At 42.9% G+C, this 21,646-nt stretch overlaps 1 protein-coding gene across 10 annotated transcripts in view; it reads right to left on the bottom strand.

Annotated features, from left to right (window-relative positions):
- TEAD1 (TEA domain transcription factor 1) overlaps positions 1 to 21,646 on the bottom strand; it is a 255,672-nt gene that overhangs the window by 152,450 nt on the left and 81,576 nt on the right. For all 10 annotated transcript variants that reach the window (XM_019652871.1, XM_019652872.1, XM_019652873.1 and 7 more), the window contains one exon: positions 20,324 to 20,579. In XM_019652871.1, coding sequence (XP_019508416.1) covers positions 20,324 to 20,480 — 157 coding nt within the window. In that variant the 5' untranslated portion in view covers positions 20,481 to 20,579. The remainder of the gene's footprint in view (positions 1 to 20,323; positions 20,580 to 21,646) is intronic.

The following is a 21,646-nucleotide window of genomic DNA, read 5'->3' as shown; positions in this document are numbered from 1 at the left end:
TATGTGCCAGCTGGTCCCCTCCCCATGGAAAGGCCCAAAGCCCTGCAAACTCCATACAGCTCAAACTCATGACTCCAATTCTACCCCTTAACACCTGTTCTCCCATGCTGTACACCTTCCCCTTCCTTGTCTCTATAAATGCACAGCTGTCTGCGTAGATAAAACACCTTCATCTCTTCCCTTGGCATCAAATCCTACCGAGCCTTCTGGTCTCTAATATAGCTCTAAATACCTGGTCTCTAACATACTGGTCTAAAATACCTTGCCCTTTCTATCCCTTCGTCACTCTTACAGCCCCTGACCTAGTTCGAGTCCTCTTCCTCTCTCGCCAGGAGTACTTCAGTGACCTCAGCCTCCTTATGGGTCATCAGGCCTCCAGAATAAATTCTCCTCAGATGCTAGTTGAATATCCTAAAAACAAGGGCTTCCTTCCCATCCCTGCCCCTTCCAGGAATGTGCTACTGATACAGAAAAGTTGATCTTTGGTGTTGAAATGCAATCGCCTACCATGTTACTCCATAATCTCTCATCCTACCTTTCCCAGCTCCTAAGCCACTCCACTCCATACATCCTTTTCGAAACTCACACTCTAGCTCTCCCAGACTCCGTACTGTTCCTGAGAACATACACGTGTGTTATCATACGTCTCTGCCTTCAGCCTTCTTCCTCTACTGTGACCACCCCTGAGACTAGTGGTGACTTAGCAGTCAGGTCAACATGGGAGTTCTGTGTGTCCTGGCTTCCCCACTCAGTGCCATGTGACCATGGGTGCCAGTGTGGGACCGAAACATCTGAAAAGCAGCTCATTGGTTCTCCTTGACATGAAATGAGAAATCCATAGGTGGACCCTTGGAAAAAATCCTCAGACATGTTAGCAAATTAATGCATCTTAGCAGAGAAGCTCCCTTGAGTTGGCACATGACTTCCAAGTTCTAAAGGAGGAACCACTGATCACCAACAAGGGACATCCATGGTGCTGATGCAAAGCTTCTGCAGGGACTCACTTCCAGAATGTGAGGGTTGGGCTCTGGCTTTCTCTTCTTGAGGGGTTCTAATGCTCAGGCCCCCCCAAAACACACTGCAAAGAAAGAACAAAGCTGTCCACCTTGGGCTGACTCTTGGAGCTGAGTTTCCCCAGACACTGCCTCGAAAAAAAATACAGCGCCAGAACCTAAACCCTGGTCTTCGTCATAGTTATTGTGATTTAAAAAGAAAACACACTCATCTGGTTTAGCGACTCCTAGACACCGAAACTCTGGCCTTTATCACACTAATAGTGATTACTCTTTTGTGAGGAACATCTGGTTTAGTGACATCTGGATCCCCAGACCCAAGTTCAACCACATTGTAATGGTAACTAAATTCAGATTTACTCCACAGTCTTGGGTGCCTACTATACGCCAGGTCCTCGTACCACATAATTTCACTTAACCTTTACATTAGTTTTCCTAAATCAGCATCCAGCACCTAGCCCAGGGCTGCTACACATTCACTGACCGTCTCTATCACCTGGTATCTGAATTCATTCCTATGTTCACCTACTTTCTCGGCATTCTCATTCCAGCTTCACCGCTATAAAAGTGAAGGAAGAGAGCTACGATTACAATGTTAGCTAACATTTACTGACTGCTTTCAATGGGCCGGGTAGAATGCTAAGCATATACATATAGAGAGCAGTTTTGAGATATAATTCATATACCATATAACACACCCATTTAAAGTATATGATTCTGTGATTTTTAGTATATTCACAGAGTTGTGTCAGCATCACCAGAACCAATTTAGAACATAGTAATCATCCAAGAAAGAAACCTGTGCCCATTCGCAGTTACTCCCCAATTTCTCACAAATCCTCTCATCCTAGGTAACCTCTACTCTACTTCCTGTCTTTATAGATTGATCTATTCTGGGCATTTCACATAATTGGAATCATACTATATATATGTAGTCTCATGACTACCTTCTTTCACATAGCATGTTTTTAAGAGTTGTTCATGTTGTAGTATGTACTAGTACTTTACTTATTTTTAATGCCAAATAACCCATTGTATGGATATACCACATTTTGTTTATTCAGTCATCAGTTGATGGACATTTAGGGTGCTTCCACTTTTTGGCTATTATGAATGATGCTGCTATGAATATTCACGTACAAGTGTTTGTAAGAGACATCAGTTTTCATTTCTCTACGTTTTATACCTATGAGTAGAATAGCTGGATCTCATGATAAGTCTACGTTGAACCTTGGGAGAAACTGCCAGGCTGTTTTCCAGCATGGCTGTGCCATTTTATAGTCCCACCAGTAATGCACGAGGGGTCCCCATTCTTCACATCCATGGCAATACCTACTATTGTTGGCCTTTTTTTGACTACAGCCATCCTAGTAGACATGAAGTGGTATCTCACTGTGGTTTTAATTAGCATGTCTTTGATGCCTAATGATGTTGAGCATGTCTGCATGTGCTTATTTAGCCACTTACGTATCTTTGAAAAAAAGTCTGTTCAGATTCTGCTTTATAATGGGATTACTTGTTTTATTAGAGCTGTAAGAATTCTTTATATATTCTAGATATAAGCCCCTTATCAAATTTAAGATTGGAAAAAACTTTTCTCCTGTCCTCTGGGTTGTCTTTTTCTTTTTCTTTTTTGTTTTAAAGATTTTATTGGGGAATTGGGGGAGGGGAGCAGACAAGTTGCTTTTGTTCTTCAGTCTAGTTGTGGAGGACGTTGTTTCACTGGCCCGTTAGTATTATCATTGCGCTCTTCCCGACTGAGGCAGTCAATCGCCGGCCATTCGACAGTCGCTCACGGTGGCTCTTGGCAGCTCACACCGGCTGCCGGCTACTTACGCTGGCTGCCAGCCACTCACGGTAGCTTATGGCAGCCCACTGCAGCAGGGGCTGCAACCTACACCGTTGCCGGCGACTCACAGCAGCCCAGCTCCAGGTCGAGCTGTTGTTCACCATCTTAGCTGTAGAGGGTGCCAGGTCACTGGCCCTCATATGTGGGAACCGAACCGGGGCCCTGATGCTCAGAGCTGGCGTCCCAAGCCAAACTCCTAACCAAGACACCACTCGGCCGGCCCGTCTTTTTCTTTTCTTTTCTTTTCTTTTTAAAGACTTTTATTGGGGAATTGGGGGATGGGAACAGCGCTGGGGAATTGGGGGAAGGGGAACAGACAAGTTGCTGTCCTTTTGTTCTTCAGTCTAGTTGTGGAGGACGTTGCTTCACTGGCCCAAGTTGGCACCATCATTGCGCTCTTCCTGGGCGAGGCAGATCAGTCGCCGGCTTCTGGACGGCCGCTCATTGCGGCTGCTGGCTGCTCATGCTGGCTGCTGGCCGCTCACGCTGGCTGCTGGCTACACACAGTAGCCCATGGCAACCCACTGCCACAGGGGCTGCAGCCTACGCCATTGCCGACGACTCCTGGCAACCCAGCTCCAGGTTGAGCTGTTGTTCAGCATCTTAGCTGTGGAGGACAGTGTCACTGGCCCTCATATGTGGGATCTGAACCAGGGCCCTCTGGCATCCCAAGCCAGTTCTTAACCATCGCGCTACTCGGTCGGCCCCCGTCTTTTTATTTTCTTAACAGTATCCCTTGAAGCACAAAAGTTTGTAATTTTAATAAAGTATCAATTTATTTATTTTTACTTTTATTACTTATGCTTTGGGTATCATATCAAAAAGACATTCTTTGCTCCTTGAGTTTTATAGTTTTAGCTCTTACGTTTATGTCTATGATCCCCTTTTAGTTAATTATAGTACAGGATGTGAGAAATGGGGCCATCTTCATTCTTGCCATGGGATATCCAATAGTCCTGGCACCATTTGTTGAAAATACAACCCCCCACCCCGCCTTACATTGTCTTGGCATATTTGTTAAAAATCAATTGACTGTACATGTGAAGGTTTATTTTTGGACTAATGATTATATTTCATTGATTTATGTATGTCTAACTTTACACCCCTTCCTCACTGTCTTGATTCTGACTGTAGCCTGGTAGTAAGTTTTGAAGTCAGGAAGTATGAGTCCTCCAACTTTGCTCTCTTTTTCAAGATTGTTTTGGCTATTTGGGGTCCCCTGAATTTCCATGAACATTAGAACCAGCTTGTCAATTTCTACAAAAAAGGTCAGCTGGGGTTTTGTTAGGGATTATGTTGCCATCTGTAGATCAGCTTAAGGATTATTGCTGTCTTAACAATATTAAGTCTTGTGATCCATGAACATAAAATGTCTTTTAATTTATTTGGGTTTTTAAAATTCAATAATTTCTTTCAATAATATTTTGTAGTTCTTGGAGCAAAAGTTTTATACCTCTTTGTTACACCTACTTCATGCTATTGTAAATGATATTGTTTTCTTTTTCTTTTCTAATTGTTTTATTAGTTTCAGGTGTACAAAACATAGACATTTGCACCCCTCACAAAGTGATAACTTCCCCTACAGTATTGTTTTCTTAATTTCATTTTCAGATTTTCATTGTTAATATACATAGAAATACAATTGATTTTGTGTATTGATCCTGTATCCTGCAACCTTGCTTAAATTCTGAATGATTCACTTAAATATTAGCTGTAATGGTTTTTTCCCCTATATACAAGATCAAATAGAAACAATTTTACTTCTTTCTTTCCAATCTAGATTTCTTTGTTTCATTTTCATGACTAATTTCTCTAGCTAGAACCTGCAATACAATGTTGAATAGAAGGAGTGAAAGCAGACATCTTTGTTTTGTTCCTGACCTTAGGAGGAAAGCAATCAGTCTTTTATTACTAAGTACAATGTTACTTGTGGGGTTTTCTTACGTGCCTTTCTTCAGGTGAGGAAGTTCTATTCCTAGTTTGTTGAGTGTTTATATCATGAAGAGGCATTGAATTTTGTCAAATGCCTTTTCTAAATCTATTGAGATGATAATGTGATTTTTGTTCTTTATTCTATTGATATAGCGTATTATATTAATTAATTCCACGTTTTAAACCAACCTTGCATTCCTGGGATAGATCCCACTTGGTCATGGTGTGTGATTCTTTTTATATGTTTATATGCAAGATCAGTTCATGAATATTTTGTTGAGAATTTTGCACCTATATTCATAAGAGGTTTTGATCTATGGCTTTTTTTTCTTGTGATGTCTTGTGATGGTTTTGTTGTCAGGATAATACTGCTCTCAGGAAATGAGTTGGGCATGCGAAGTATTTTTAATGTATTATCTCATTCAACCCCAACATCAAACTTGTAAGATGGGCACTAATATTAGCCCCATTTATCAGATGAGGAAATGGAGGTTTGGGCATATTAGCTTGCCCATGGTTACACATCCAGTGAAGTGGCAGAGCCAGGATTTAAACCCAGATAGCCCTCGCTCCTGACCCTATGGCCTTAGTCACCAAGATGAACTTATTCCTATGGGCTGACTGATCAACCTCTATTTAAATCAGCCACTAAACAGATCAGTGGCAGGTTAAATGTACACAAATCAGATTTTGTGACCTGGTCGTAAAGATCTGGTAACCTTCCCTAACTTAACATCCTTCTGAATTCAACAGTGATACTTTCTCAGTTCACTGTTCCACTTAAGTGAATCATTGAGGGTCAGCAATGTCATCTTAGAACAATCAGCAACGGAAGTGATGTCCGGACAACTAACACTGAACCCAGAGTCAACCTGAGAAAGTAATGCACATGTGTGTGCAAACATACACACTATTTAGAGACATCTTGAATAAGCTTACAAACATATTGTGCCAGCTATATACTATGGGGGTAAACAATTGTCAAAGACTGGCTTTCTAGGGATGTATTTTCCTGCTGTTATAAAAATCAAATCAGGGATGGGAAGAGAGTAGGTTCAGTCACCACGATAACCAAATCAAGCTCAACAATCCTTTATAACCAATGAATGTCCCACTTGGGCCAAATCATTGTGATACTGACATACAATTACAAACTAAATTGTTCTCATTCATATTTCAGGCACAGGGTCAAGATGGTTATAACAGAAAAGTGTCAACACAAACATGAGGTGCTGTTGGTTCTCCCCTAAGTTCTGCTTCCCCAGGAGGTTCCTCAAAATATGGTGTCCTAATGGAAAACATATTGAGCTCTGTGCCCCGCTTCTTATCTACGAAATTATAATTGTTGCCCTTATTTCATTAGTGTTATAAATGTGATAACATTGATAAGAATATGGACAAGTATACCTTCTAGAGATAAAAGATGGAATTATTCTTACCAACAACTTTCACTAACTCAAACAATTTTTGAGGGCCTAATGGGTGCCAGGTACTATGCTAGGGACTGGAGATGAAGACATGCCAAAGTCACAGCACCTGCTCTTGAAGGGGATGGAGACACAGACGTGCACATTAAAACTGAGCCTGACAAGCGCTTTGACAAATGGTTAAATAATGTGTGGTGGAAGCACAAAAGAGAGAGCAACTAGCTCTGCCTGAGAAGATAAGGGAAGGCTGCAGAAAGCAGGGGGATTTTCCCAGGGTCTTGAAGGAACAATAGGAGTTTAACAGGCAGAAAACAAGAAAAAGAGTGTCCCAGACACTAAGAAAGCCATTCTCAAAAAAGAAAGAAAGAAAAATAAATAAAAGAAAACAAAAAATCCCATTCCCCTTTTTTCATTGTTTACTTGGAACTAAAACTCTCTTCTACACTAGCAGACAGCAATATTGGGACTCTGAGCCCAGAGAACCTCCGACTCCAGTTCTGTCATAACCCAGAGACAGCAGAGAGCAGTGGTCAAGAGCTCAGGCACTGGAGCCAAACTGATGGGGGTTCACATCCTGGCTTCAGGAATTACTAGTTGTGCAACCCTGGGCAATTTTCTTAACCTTTCTGGGCCTTGGTTTCCCCATCTGTGGCATGGGAATAGTAATAGTAGCTATTCACAAGATTTGCAACAAGGCTTAAATAAATTGATGTTGTGTTTAGAACAGTACCTGGCACACTGTAAGCACTGGATAAATAATATAATAATAATAATAATAAAATAATAATAATAATTATTATTATTATTATATTATTATTATTATTTTGAATCTCTGTCACCAAGCCTGCCCTGGTCAGTCCAGGCCTTACAAAGATTTGCCCATTTCAAAAGGCCCTTATCCCAACACATGTCGTCATCCCACCTGGCAATTCCCTTCCCCTAACAACTGTTCGTGGTTGCTGTCTCAGGACACATGGGGACTGAGAGAATGCTTCCTAATACACGTGGCTTACAATCCAAGCAACCCAAATAGCATCTTCCATAATCAGGATCGTATGGCCACTGCATTTGTGTGTTGCTGTGAGACAGCAAATACAAAGGCACATCCGAATACAGAGATTGCAGTAACAGTTGAATAAACATGCAATCCGATACCTCACATATGGCATGTCATCAGCCCCAGTACCTTCTTCACAATCAAATATGTTTAAAGCTGTGGCTACATTATAGGTACAAGTGTCTTTATCAGGACATTAACATGCACCAAACCTCTCTCAATAAAACCAGTCATAAACAACAATCTCTTCTAAGCTGTCACGGAAGCTACTGTGTTTGTAATAGAACCATTCATCTAGAGACAGTTGCCAAAGCCTGTCTCAACACAATAGCAAGCAAGCCACAGAGCACAGAGGCAGACCCAGGGAAAAGGGCAGGCACAGAGTGAGTAATTGGGATCTTTGTAAATGGCTGAAAAAAACTCAGCTTATTAACATATGTTAAATATTACCCGGATGCTGCAAAGCTTTGGGGCGATCAATTACATTTCCCCCAAAGCATTCTCTTTTAAGGTAGCCTCAAAGTTCCTCTGGCCTTGGCAAAAGGAACAATGTCTATGGAAATTTTCAGCTAATGACCAATTTCACTGGCTGTGAAAAAAAAAAGCTGTAATGCTATAAAAAAAATAAAAAAATAAAAAGCTGTTTGGTTTTTTTTTTTTTTTTTTTACATAAATTAAATGTCCTGGGCAGCAGGTTTCATTGTCACTACTTTCAGACTATGTCTAAAAGGCTAAGGAGAGAGGAGTATACTGAATCAGAAAGAGGCTTTAAAGAAATAATGCCCATATGGGCTTTGAAGAACAAATTTCATTTTTTATTACTTATCTGGAAGTGAAGCATTTGAGAGAAGACAAGGTAGGCCGACAGAATAATCTGCAGTGGATGCATAGCAGGTAACTATCAAGCAAATGAAACCCTGATTAAACCGAATGATTATAATCAAATAAGAATTTGTAGCACACCGTAAGATCTCTAGAGTATTTTCAAACTCTGAAAGCCACCCACCTCTGCCCTAAGTCAATGCAAGTACAAGATTACTTTGCCAGGTATCTGCTACAAAGAATAACATGGTCATCCAAAAAACTACTGACATTTTAAAAAGAGAGGCCCCTAACCCCCAGAAATAAAGCATGTCCACTCTCAAGTACAAGTTAAACAATAAATTGCGGCTCAGCAGATACGTGGCGTGTTAATTCCTGTTAATTCTGGTGTGGCACGTTGCTGTGAGTGTGTGGACATTGGAAGAATGGATCTGAATGCTGTCCTCTCTCTCTCTCTCCTATCCCCATTTTACCATAATACATGAATGCCAGAAAAATGCCACTGTTCCTCTGGACAGCTGACTGACAGATCCAACTGGCTGGGGCACCTGTTGAACTCCCAGACTGATGTCCTTAAATCTATAATAAGAACACCCTGTCCTGTTTCCCCGTCCCAGCACCACCACTCTCTGACCACCTGTCCCCCAAGATCGCTGCCCCAGTCACCCATACGTGGAAGGGAGAGCACGCTGGCATTGCCTCCTCTCCCAACACCACCCTCTTGCCCACCATGACCCGCCCCCCTCCATGAACCCCTGGTGAACAAACATCACACCAAAGTGAACCTGGACAATATGGTTTGTTTCTAATTTTCGGTATTTTCCACATTTCTTTAATGAGTACTCCTTACTCAGAATCAGAGGAAAAAATAAACCTGATGCAATTATTTTTCCCCCTCTAATTCCAAAAGTAACATATGTTTACTATAAAAAAAAACTCCGTTAATACAGAAACATATAATAGAAAAGGAGTGAGATGCCTATAATCCCCCTGTGGCAACTACTATTTCTCTATGTTGTAAATTCCTTCAGATTTTTTCTATGATCCTAACCGCACAACCCATGTATATATTTAAATTTAATGAGTTGAAGGTTCTCTAAGACATAACCTTTGCTTAAGAGATCAACAGAATACAATCATAATAACAATGCTAATTATTATTAAAATGACCACTTTAAGCACTTTCTATCAATGGAATGGGATACAAATAAGTAACAATAATAAGAAATTAGAAGCAATGAGTTCTCCGGTGAAATGGAAGTCCACAGCTACAGAGGAGCTAGGAATGGAGGCTCTAGAAGTGAAGCCACAGGGGAAGAACAGAGAGAGAATGTTGGAAGCCAGGGCTGTGCTGCTAAGAACAAGTGTGTCCACTGCCTCCTCCCCTTGGATGTCATGGACAGTCATTGTTCTGGGGCCTGCCCAGCCTCTGCCAGGCAAAAGGCTCTCCCTGGTCCCCTCCATCATCTGTACATCCGATCCAGACACGTTTGCCCTGGATGTCCCCTCTCCAACCCCTTCTTTGGCAGAAACCCTGAAAGGGGTGAGGGGTCAGTTCAAGCCCTCCCTTAACCAAACACCCCTCTATCTAGGCCAGGGAAACTTAATCCGTTGTGACCGCTCCAAAATATTCCTTCCTACCTTTCCAGCAGGCTTTCCTGAACAGGCTTAACCTCGCAAAAGGATTCTTTTTAGGATTCAGTTCAAAGCACTTTCTCACACATAATTGTATTTCTCTTAACATTGCTGAGAGGAAAGAAGAAATACGTTGATTTCCTCGCTCTGCTCTACAAATGATGGCAACAACACACAAAGAGTGTACGTGGCTGTCCAAAGATACATCGCAAATAGGTGTAACAGTTTGGGGCCAGCCAAAGAATTGCGGGGGAAGGAGGTAGAGAATGCTAGCATTTTCCCGTGACCCCAAAGTTCCTCCTATCGAACCATTCTGTCATCTGCTTTTCAGTAGGTCCATACCATTCACTTATACCGAACACTTTCCGTTCACATCCATGGGGTCATGTTCTCCTCAAAAAAATTCCGCCAATATCTGTGACTTTGGTACATTTATTTACAAATTTACACTTCACTACCGTGAGCTTCAACATCAATGATGAATCAACCCAATGCTGATGAGCCTCACGGTGTTTTACTTCCTCATCTCCAGTGGGCCATCGCCCACGTTCATATCAGTTGTCCACATTTGTGGCCACACCTCGAAACTCATCACCTGAAACCTCTCCACCTCTCATCTCAGCTGCTGTCTTTCCAGTGCATAACCACAGCCTCCCGTCCTGCTACCTCGTCTAAGGAAGGCAGCAGAGCCTCTGAGCAGCAGCGCACATCAGGACTGATCTGCCCCTGCAGCTTCGCCTTGTCCCTTTCCTCACCTAGATTGGTGCAACCACGCACTCACTAGTGCCTTAGTGTCTCAGGTCCCAACCCCTGACAACTGTCAAACTATGAATAAACCCTACTCCTCTGAAGAAATATTATGTAATCATACCAATGGGCTCCCCAAAAAGTAACACTCTCTGCCTTCATTCCAAATGGATCATAGACTCAAATGTTAAAAAACAAAAACTATAAACCTTTTACAACAAAACACAGAAAATCTTCAGGATTTAGGATGAGGCAATGAGTGCTTAGACTTGACACCAAAAGAACAGTCCACAAGGGGGACAATGAAAATACTGGATCTCATCAAAATTAAAAACTTTTACTCTGTGGGAGTCCATGTAAAGAAGATGAAAAGATAAGCGACAGACAAGAAGAAAATATCTGCAAACAACATGTGCAGCAAAGGACTTGTATCTAGAATAAAGAACTCCCAAAAGGCAACAGTAAAACCATAAATAATCCAATTAGAAAGTGGACAAAAGACATAAACAGACATTTCACTGAAGAGAATATACAGATGGCAAATAAGCACATGAAAAGATGTTCAACATCATTAGTCATTAGGGAAATGCAAATTAAAACCACATGAGATATCACCACACACCTATCAGAATGGCTAAAATAAACAGTAGTGACAACACCAAATGCTGGGAGGGGTGCTGAGAATCTAGATTGCAGGTGAGAATGTAAAATGATACAGCTGCTCCAGAAAATGGTTGAGCAGTTAATAGAAAAAACTAAAGGCATGCCTATGATATGACCCAGCAGTTACACTCCTGGACATTTACCCCTCAGAAATGAAAACTTATGTTCACACAAAAACCGGTAAATAAGTGGTAGCTTTATTTGTAATGGCCAAAAACTAGAATCAGCGCAGATGCCCTTGACGAGGTAGGGCAAAGCAGGACAGAGGTGGGTATGGTTATAAAAAGGTAACCTCAGCAATCTTCGTGGTGTTGGGACTGTTCTGTATCCTCACTGTGGTGGCGGACACCTGAACCTACATAGGTGACAACCTTGTACAGAACTTAATACACTCACACACACACACACACACACACACACACACTCAAGTATAAGTAGAATTGGGGAACTCTGAATAAGATCAGTATACCGCTCAGCAATTGTTTTACCCTTGTCCATTCATATCCCATTTCCCCATAGTATCTCTAAGCTGCTCTACTTGCCAAAAGCCCACAGCCCACCTCAGCCCACATGGCCTTACTCCTTTTCTGAAGAAAGCAATCATCAGGTGCTCCCTGGACCCTCTAGCCATTTGATTACGCATCAGAGAAAAAGAAGGCTCACTCCCTTTAAAGTTTCTTCTCGGTTCGGTTTTATTCCATCAACCATATCCTCAATTGATAATTTTTCCCCCCTACTAACCAGATGGCTAAGTCTCTCCCCTATCCCAAAATTAGCCTTCCTTTAATTTTTATGCCCTTCAAGATACCATGCTCCTTCCATGCATGACCAAATTGTTCCCTCCCGGTACAGAGGGAGCATAAACTGAATAATGTGGTTCATTTCCTGCATGCAAGCCAGGCAAGGACTGCTTCAGACGATGTTGGTCTTACTCTCTGCTCATCCGTTTCTTTTACCAACCCTACAAATGTGGTCCTGTCTTCTAGCACCCAGGCTAGTAGCCTAGTCCTGGAGCTCTCAAACCTGGCTGACCACCCAAACTGCCCAGAATATAGAGTCCCAGACCATACATATTCACAGAGACTCTGATTCCATTGGTTTTGAGTCTGTTTTGTCTTTCTTTTTTTAAGCTTCTCAGGTGCTTCTGCTGATGATGGTCAGGCTTGGGAATGCATCAGTAGATGCATCTCCCTTCTTCTTGAAAAGGCAACCTCTTCACTCTCCCACTGCTAGAGAACTCTAAAATCCATGCCAGTTTTACTGGGAGACACTGCAAGCCTGCATTTGGCAGGCTGTTATCACCCACTCTCACAGCTTTAGGGATCATTTCTCTGATGGTGAGCACCAAACCACCCCTGCAACAGAGTTCTAGGTATAGATTTCCAACTGCCTGCAGGTCATCTCGCCTGGATGGCCACCCAGTGTCACAAGCAGATGACAGAAGCCAACTCCTCATTCCTCTCCTCTCTACAAACCTGCTTCTCCTGTCTCCACTCCCCATTTCATTTAATAAGTCCCACCATCCTCCCTGTTACCCAGGAGCAGAACCCTGAAATCATCTTCAACCCCTCCTTCCTCTTTCACAAATCCCATCCAGTCAGCCAGTCCTGTTGGTTCTATTTCTGAAACGTCTCCATCAACACTGCCAGTACCCTGGATGAAGCCTCATCCTCTCCCACCGGACTATTGCAATAGCCATCTAACTGGTCTTCACGCCTTCAGAACTAGCTATGTAAAACACGTGCTTAGTCACTTCATCTCTCCTGAAAAAAAATGTAATGGCTTCCCTTTGTCCTCAGAATGAGCACCAGACGCCATGGCGAGGCATTCAAGGCCCTCCGAGATACAGTGCCAGCCTACCTTTCCAAGCTCACCTACCATCACCCTCCAGGATACACCCTCATTTCTAAGAGCACCAGAGCTATGCCTTTCAGGACTCTGCACCTTCATAGCACTGTTCCCTCAGGCACGAATGCCTTCCCTTCCCTCTCTCCACACAGTAGCAAGTCTGAACCAGGAATCACCTAAAGTTATATGTAACAATCCCGTAACTACACACAAACGTGCATTTTTTTCCTGCAGAAAAGATCCACAAATTTCCATAGATTCTCAAATGGGTCTATAATCCAAATTAAGTTCAAAAAAGAAAAAAAAAACACTCAAAGTTAGCTCAGATCAGTCCTTCTGCCTCTCTAAAATACAGACATATGCATTCCCCAATTATAAATAATCTCACTTTCCATTGCCCTACCACTAAACTGTGTATATATCTCTAGTACAGAATATACTTCCTGCCAATATTGTAGTTATTGGCTGGCTTGGTTTCAAATGTCAGCTCCACCACTTATTTACTATGTGGCCCTGAGTAAGTAACTTGACCTTGGTGGGACTCAGCTTCTTCATTCAGCTGTAAGATGGGGACAATCACAATACCTATATCATTAGGGTATTATAAGGAATAAACAGATAACTCATCTAAAACAAAGAGAAAGTACCTAGCACATAGTAACTGGTCAAATAGGTCAGCGATTTTCATTATTTTTGATCTGTTGTCCCCACTGCAGTCAAAGCACAGTGCATGCAGACCCTCAGTGAAAGATTTAGGAATCTATGTCTTCCTCAGTCCCAGGGCTCATCGATCCACTGCTACAGCAAAGCATAGCTTGGTAGTAACTTCACATCCATTTCCTTTTTCTCCCCTATGACCAATTCTTGAGCCATCCTAATTAACTATTCTTTTACCCAGATTGCACAAGGGCTCACACCTTGTGTATAAACCTCTGCATGGCCCCCGCACACTCAACTTCCCAATCAAAACGCTGATGACGTTGGCTTTGCTATTCTCACAGGAACCAAGCTATTTCAAAATCCTCCATTACTCATCTATGCTTAGGATTCCAGAATTAACCCTTGTGCTACTACTGTGCCTATTTGGGCAGAAATCTTTCCTGCCTCTTGAGCTAACATTTGCCAACACACATAGCAAAAACCAGGGTTTCCTCTGCCAGTCTAGAAAGACCATTAAATATACAAACATCTTTCTCTTTTTTTTTCCTTTCTCCCTCTCTTTCTATCCAGTTCCTCCAACAGTAGAAGCCCTGGGGCTTAGAAATTTATTTATGCACCTTCCTTTGGTTTAACCAATAAGTCATGTATGCATATAGTCTAAAAACAGTACTGAAACCTTCTATGTCCCATCAGACAGCAGGGTGTTGGCCCTGCCTTATGGAGCTTCTAGCCTGTTCTAAGGGCACAGCTCTTTGTGCTTCATATTTCTAGCCAATTCACTTGAAATAATGCCCTGAAACACAGGTCAGACTGAAAGAGGAAATAAAAGAAGCCACGTGGTGTTCAGATGGAAAATTGGAAAGAACAAGTTCAGCTCAGGCCCCAAGGCTCACTTTCCCAAGGCCTGGAGAGCCTCTAGGGCTCGGATTCGATAGCCATTTCCACATCAGGGCCTCTGGGGTCTCCAAAGACATAGGCCACTTCCTGGTCCTCAAAGATACGTTGTGAAAATCCACTGTCATTACTCAGCTATAATGAAGAAGGAAATCGTACCATTTGCAACAATATGGATGGACCTAGAGAATATTATGTTAAGTGAAATAAGTCAGTCAGAGAAAGACAAATACCATATGATCTCATTTATATGTGGAATCTAAAAAACTGAATAAATGAGAAATGTAAACAGAAATAGTCTCAGGGACACAGAGGAAAAACTGAGGGTTGCTAGTTGGGAGGGGCTGGGGATGAAGGAGAAGGGGAAGGGACGAGACAAAATAAATTGGTAACTACAATATGGCCTCAGGGATAGACAAGACAGTCTGGGGAATATAATCAATAATGTTGTAAATATTTTTTAGGGGGCCAGATGGACTCATGTCTTGTTAGGGAGATCACTTCATAGTTGGTGTAGAGGCCTGACCACCGCACTGTATATCTGAAGCTGATGTTGAATAATATTGTATGTCAACTATAATTATCTATACATATAGTCACGGGATGTGGAGTAGAGTGTGGGAATGGAGTCAATGGAATTGTAATAGATAAGTATGATATCGGGGGTGGGAGGGCAGTGGATGGGGGGGAGGGGGGTTGTGACTTTGTGAGGGGTGAAAAGGATAACTATTGCATTGTTCTGTACACCTGAAACTAAATTTAAAAAAAAAAAGTCCACTGTCTTCCAAAGGGATGACCCTGCATTTCCTTGACGAGTTCTCCAGATGAGATTTCAGTGACTCTGCCTACACTGATTAACTAGTGCACACACTCACACCTGCTCATGTGTATTCACTCTCATGTCCCCTTGTCAGTTCTGCCACCACCTCACGAAAACAGCCCCCTTCCTTCTTCTTTCCTGTGCTTATATGAAGTAAGCAAAGGAGAGATTCCAAGTCCTGTGCTCCCCTGGCTGACAGGACTCAGGTGAGCAATTGGGGAGGACTGGCCCAAAGATGCCTTCCTCCTCACCTTCTCTAGTCCTCACAGCTCAGCTCTCTAGGGCTAATCAGTAGGCCTGGCGTCCCAGTACGAAAAGGGCATCCCTGCAGCTGTCGTCATAAGCAAAGACCCTGATGACATCTGCTCAGAAAAAAAGTCATCGCCCAGCAATTGTTCTGCCCAGGAGGCCTGTAGGATCCTAGGGCACCAGAATCTTCCAGACATCTTCCTGGCCACCATCAGGGCCAGCCTTGTGATCTAGGATCCTCCTGCTGTGTTATTTGAGAAGCTTTCTTCCTGCCAGCATTGGGCCAGGTGCCCTGGACATCGGTGGCCAAGAACAGGCTTTAAAAGGCTAAGTGGAAGGTGACCATCTTCAAAGGGCCCTCAGACTTCCCAGAAAGCTCTGGCACACAGCCCTGACCTCAGGTCAGTGTTTCCTGCAAATGAACTTGTGAAGGCTCCATGAGGGCAGGGACCGTCCGTGTCTGTCTGGTTCGCTGCTATATCTCTCACAACCCCTAGGACAGAGCTGGAATACAGGTGGTGCTTAATACTGACTTCTTAATGTTTAATGACCTCCAATGTTTAAGGAAGTACAGAGGAAAGAGCCCAGGTTTTGGAGTCAGACAAGAGACCTGGATTTGAAACTTTCCTGTTCTACCATTTATCCTGGTCATGGGCAAGCCACTGTACCCCTCTTAGCCTCAGCTTCCTTATCTACAAGGTGGGGATCGTATCACCCACCTCAAAATGTTGTTGCAAGCACTGGATGGAAATAACAGGTAAAGGCCTTTTTAACCCAGTCCCTGGCAGAAAGCACCTTTTGGTTTCAGTTCATACACACTTTTATAGCTCTCACTGTATATCAGGCACCGTTCAAATGTGGAAGGGAGGATCCTAGATCACAATTAGTTTCTTTACTTCCTGTAACAATCCTGTGAAGTAGGATCTAGTTCTACCCCTTTCTCAGTTGAAGAAATAGATGCACAGAGGAAGAAAAGCAACTTGCCCAAAGTCTGATATCTAGAAATCAGGATTCATATTAATTTCAAAATCCAAGACTTGAAGTGCTACACTTTTCTGTTTCTAAAGCAAGCCGTCAATGCACGTTAGCTCCTGTCCCTACCCTGGTCCGATTATAGGAGAATATACGTATGTGACCACATTGCCAGACCAGGCTTCTCAGTTGCAACAGAAATACATCCGGGTATTCCCGTGGTTTGCTGTTTTGTCTCATTTTAAATTAAGGTCTGCTTCTGTGAAATTCAATCCCAGACAAGGTTGTTGATCAAGAACGTCTCTTCCATCGTGTCCTCCTGCTACCTCCTCAACAACTATTTACCAGAAAAAGACACACGCAGCTATGTATAAATAAGAAAAGGAAAAGAAAACCCTGAAAGGGAGAGAGTGAGCTTGTAAGCTCTCAGAAACAAAATTTGAAGAGGTCTGCTCCTCTTTCTAGTTATTCCTAAGAACAACTGCCTACACACGGGGTGCCCAAAGCAGAAGTAATGTGTCCACATGGAGACCAACCACATACAGTCTCAGCTTCCCCCGAGACCGAGGGAGCAGACACACAAGCCATCTCTTCTAACGTTCTAAACCTCATCGTAAAGAGAGCTTTCCATTTTCCCCTCTATAAGACTGCATCTGCCCTACCGCCAACCATGGAGGAAATTTCATTACCAAAATAAATCAGCGCTGCACTTGACCTTGCTTCTCCAATGGCTCAGGATTAGTGACATCGCAATGTACTCTACAAATGCTGAGAAATATCGGAATAACCCCTTCAGGTCAAAAACACTTGGTATTTCTCTAAAAGACATTAAATTATTTTGATTTTTACTCCATGGAATCCCAAATGATTTCAATGTTTTCATTTAAAAAAATGCTTAAGAGAAAAAGTATGCTCTCAGGACCTTAAGAAACCTTGACTCCTGGTCTGGTTTGTGTCCTGATTCGCATATGGTAAGATGGGGAACAGGCCAGAAGCTAAGAAATAGTAGCTCTGGCCCACACTGCTCACATGACTCAATCCCCAGTGGTTGGGGCCTCACTATGTAGTCTCCCAATTCAGCCTTTTTTTATCCTCAAAGTAACAAGCAGGTCACAGGAAGCTCCAAGATACCTAGGGCAGTTCCACTGAAGGGGTCTGGTCTCCATCTTCCATAACCCAGCTAACCACATTTCCCTCTCAATGTAGCAGTGGAAGCAAAGTTCCTCCAGGTTGTCCAAAGAGAGGGAACTGAGGGCAATGCTCCCTACCCAAGGCAGCTGCCTGGAGGTGGGGTGGTTTCAGGGCCACTGCAGCAAATGCAGCTCCTGCACCCCCAAATCAGTATACGTGACCCTACAGCTATAATTAATTCCTAACGCTGCTTGCTCAAAAGGAGAGCTCCATTTTAAATCAGCTTGGTCACCAACACAGTCCTTAAATGGAAGGCTGATTTAAGGAGAAAATGAATCTATCCATCAAGAACACGTGCTCTCAGGAAGCACTCAGAATCTGATTACCCTGGGTGTGAAAGACATGCTCCCACAACTAACACCATGTCTGTCAACTGATCACTCCTACTGAGGTACAAGTCACAAAATCACAGCATCATAACATAGAAAAGTCCCAAGGACCCACGGACATCATCTATTTTACCCTCTTTTCTTACAGGGGAGAAAACTGAGACACACACCAAGGGTGGGACCATTCAAATTCACTATTAGTCGACTACTCAAATCCAAAACTTCTCACAATTCTATTTCCTAGCCCGCTGCCTCTGATACCCAATTACCAACAAGGGCTCTTACGCAATTATTTTCTCACACAAAAATTTTTTTTTGATTGAGCTACAGGCAAATTGGTATATCTACTACGGCTGCTACCTCATAAGTACACTCAACAAAGAAAACAAAACTGGAGTTGAAAAAATTAACTTTTGCTTTGAATTATGTTCTTAGCCCTGAAACCTCGTTCCTAAAGGGACAATGCCTTTCCCAGAATTCCCTCTGAGAAATGAAGGGCTGTAGTTATTCCCAGCCAGGATTTCCAATACAAGGCTAATATTTTAGATTACAACAATTTCCAGGTAAACAAATGGGAGTTGTACAAGGTAGAGTGGTGGCCTGAGTCACCTTCCCTTCTCATAACAAAATCAGCTTCAAAGATGGCTCAAAGATTAAACTGCTTTTCTCTGCCTTTAGAATCGGGAGGTTGCATTTTTTAGGTATGAAGCCAAGACTCTGAAAGCAAAGAGCCAGGCTGAGGAGAGGTAGCCCAGGAAAGACACAAACACACAGCAAAGCAAAGGCCCTGAAACTTTCTATCCACAGCAGCTGAGATGTTTCATCCCAAGTCCAATTCACCAGGCCCGAAGGAGCTTCCTTCTCTGGCTACAGAGGATCACATGAGAGCATAAAACAAATACTAAAGGTTTAGGTTCTCCCCCACCCCACCCCATGTGTGTGACACTGAAGGCTGAGAGACTCCAAGGCTGCAGAAAACAAAATTTTCCTTGTTTCCATTACATCATCCAAGTTGGAGAGGGGGAGGGCAGAGTGGGGGGCACAGCTGGTGGCAGCTGCACCACCATCTGCTTTCTCCTTAGCAGGGTGTGCTCGTTTGAGCTGCAGCCTTCTACAGCTCGTGATAGAGGAGGCACCATATTAAAGGTACAACACCCTATTATGGAAAAGCTTTCAAATTATTGAGAAATAAATCACTCGTGATAAGTTAACAACCTCAGGTCGGTTGCTGAGCTGGTTCTCTTTTGAGTTTAGGTTATTTGTTTGCATCTCTTTAGACTCAGCTATAGTGCAAATTCTGTCAACTCAATATGCCCAATCAGATGAGCAGAATGTACCAGCAACCACCTGCCATCTGCTTCCCAAAAGGTAAGCAGCCAAAAAGTACAGGTCTGGAAGCATTAATGGAAGTAGCAGGGAATACCCAAAGCCAGCATGCAAGCTCCAGACCATGGATGTGTACATGGAACTGCCTTTGGCATCCCAAGCCATCTGGTCAACTGGTTTTGCCTTCTTGGGCTCTCACGGAGTTTCCTTCAGAACACTCCGCCAGGTGTCCCCTTACAGAAAGGGAGACAGGTGAGAATGGCCTGGGGGGAGGGGTTAATGCCTTATCTGCCATTCATCTACAAACTAGCAACAAAGCAGCAAATTGCTAGGTAGTTCATGAGTCTGATCCAGCCATGTACATGTTTTACCCAGCCTGTACAGGGTTGTGTTAAAAAAAAAAGTGCTGGCTTTTAAAAATGAGTAGATTTCCTATATAAACATCTAACATTGCTAGCTCTTCTTGGAAAAAAGAAAATATATCAAGAGATTTGGCAACACCGGGCCCCCATGTCTACATGCACCAGTCAGTTACCTGTAGCTAAGTGGCAGCGCTTCCTTTCAACTGGGCATGCATTCTCAAGAGCTGGTCCCCACATTAGTGTCTGCATATGCTGCTGCAACTATCTATGTTCCCACCTGGACCTTGAAAGCTTTTGCTTTAATGTCACTGGGCATGGAGAAGGAGAAGAAACCCCGGGGAATGATTTCTTGATGGTCCTTCATTGACTCTTCTCTTGAGACTTAGTCTGTTGGATGGCCAACTAAAATTCTACCAAGATTATTCAACACAACATAATGAATGGATCTCAGTAGAAGGCAAGCTATAACGATCCTTTACTACAAAAGCAGGTCGCAGCGTTTCCAATGAGCGTTCCAAACCACTCACCGTACATCTTGCCTTCGTCTGATAAGATGATTTTCCTCCTCCCACACGGTGGGTAGATAGCCAAGGCTTCCTGAAAGCTCTGCTCAATATCAGGGCTCCAGACCCCTTCTGCATCGTTGTCCATTGGCTTATCTGCAGAGTCACTCATCCTTTCCATGTTTTCGGCAGGGCTCTCACTGCCGCTCCAGCTGCTGGGCTCAATTTTGGCGGTTGGATGTTCCAAGCCGAAGCCTGGAGCCTTTTCAAGAAAATAAACCTAAGAGAGAAATCAAAAGATAGGGTGATAAGGACGAGATAACCATCAGCATACTGCTACTGCTCTTGATAGTTTCATTATACGTTATTTAGTCGGCAGCTTTGCTAGGAGAGTAACTCCTACCAGAAAATATGGAATTTTTAGATCCAAGGGGCTTTTTTTCCCCTTTACATATCATGCTATACAGAAATGCAATCATCTCAATACAGAAACGCAAAGGCAGACAGAAGCTGGACCATCTTCCCAGATGAGAGAGGAAGTTTTCGTCTGAGAATAGCACAGGCGTTCGCAGTGAATCATACAAAACCATTTACTAAGTGCCTACTATCTACCAGGAGCACTTTGCTCAATGATAATCAAATCTCCACAGCAGAACAAGTTGTTTAAAATAAAATAAAGCAAAACAAAAGATGTCTGCCTCACTGTGGCAGCTGACATGATAACTCCGAAATGTTAAACCAGCCTAGTATTTGTCACTGAGATCACTGAGATGCAAGATGGCGGCAGCATGGAGGAGGGTGGAGGGCGATTATTTGGTTATCACAAATACGCTACTAAGACAGCAATGCCAGTTGACCTGCACGTCCTAGTCCAAAGCATTTCTCAGTGGGACTCTGACACTGTACAGTCAGGTCACATTGCCACTCTCAGTTTCTAGACTGTAACCTTGAAGCAGAGACCAAGTTGTTCCCATTCCTGCCTTCCCTGCAACAGCTACAAGTGGCCAGGACATTTGCAGAAAGAAATGTTTTACACCTATATGATAACCTACTCAGAATTCCTGATCATAAGAAAACTGTGGCGGAGACACTCATGCATGTCTCTGTAGCGCTGAGATTACAGAACCAAAGGAAATCTTTCTCAAAGATTTATTCCCCTTCAATTATGCATGAAACCTATGGACTTAAAAAGAGATAAGCTTTCCAAATGAATGTCAAAGGGGCATAAACACCAATGTGAAAATGATCTAATCCAGCACCCCATGCTGTCTGCACACTAACATATCAATATTCCTTTGTTGAAAAGGCATCAGGTCATTAATTCAATGCCTTCCCCAAAAAGGGGAG

Source organism: Hipposideros armiger, unplaced genomic scaffold, assembly GCF_001890085.2.
Source record: "Hipposideros armiger isolate ML-2016 unplaced genomic scaffold, ASM189008v1 scaffold_188, whole genome shotgun sequence".
In the NCBI taxonomy this organism is placed as follows: domain Eukaryota; kingdom Metazoa; phylum Chordata; class Mammalia; order Chiroptera; family Hipposideridae; genus Hipposideros; species Hipposideros armiger.
Note: the sequence above shows the minus strand (reverse complement) of the source record. Positions and strands in the feature narration are given on the sequence as shown.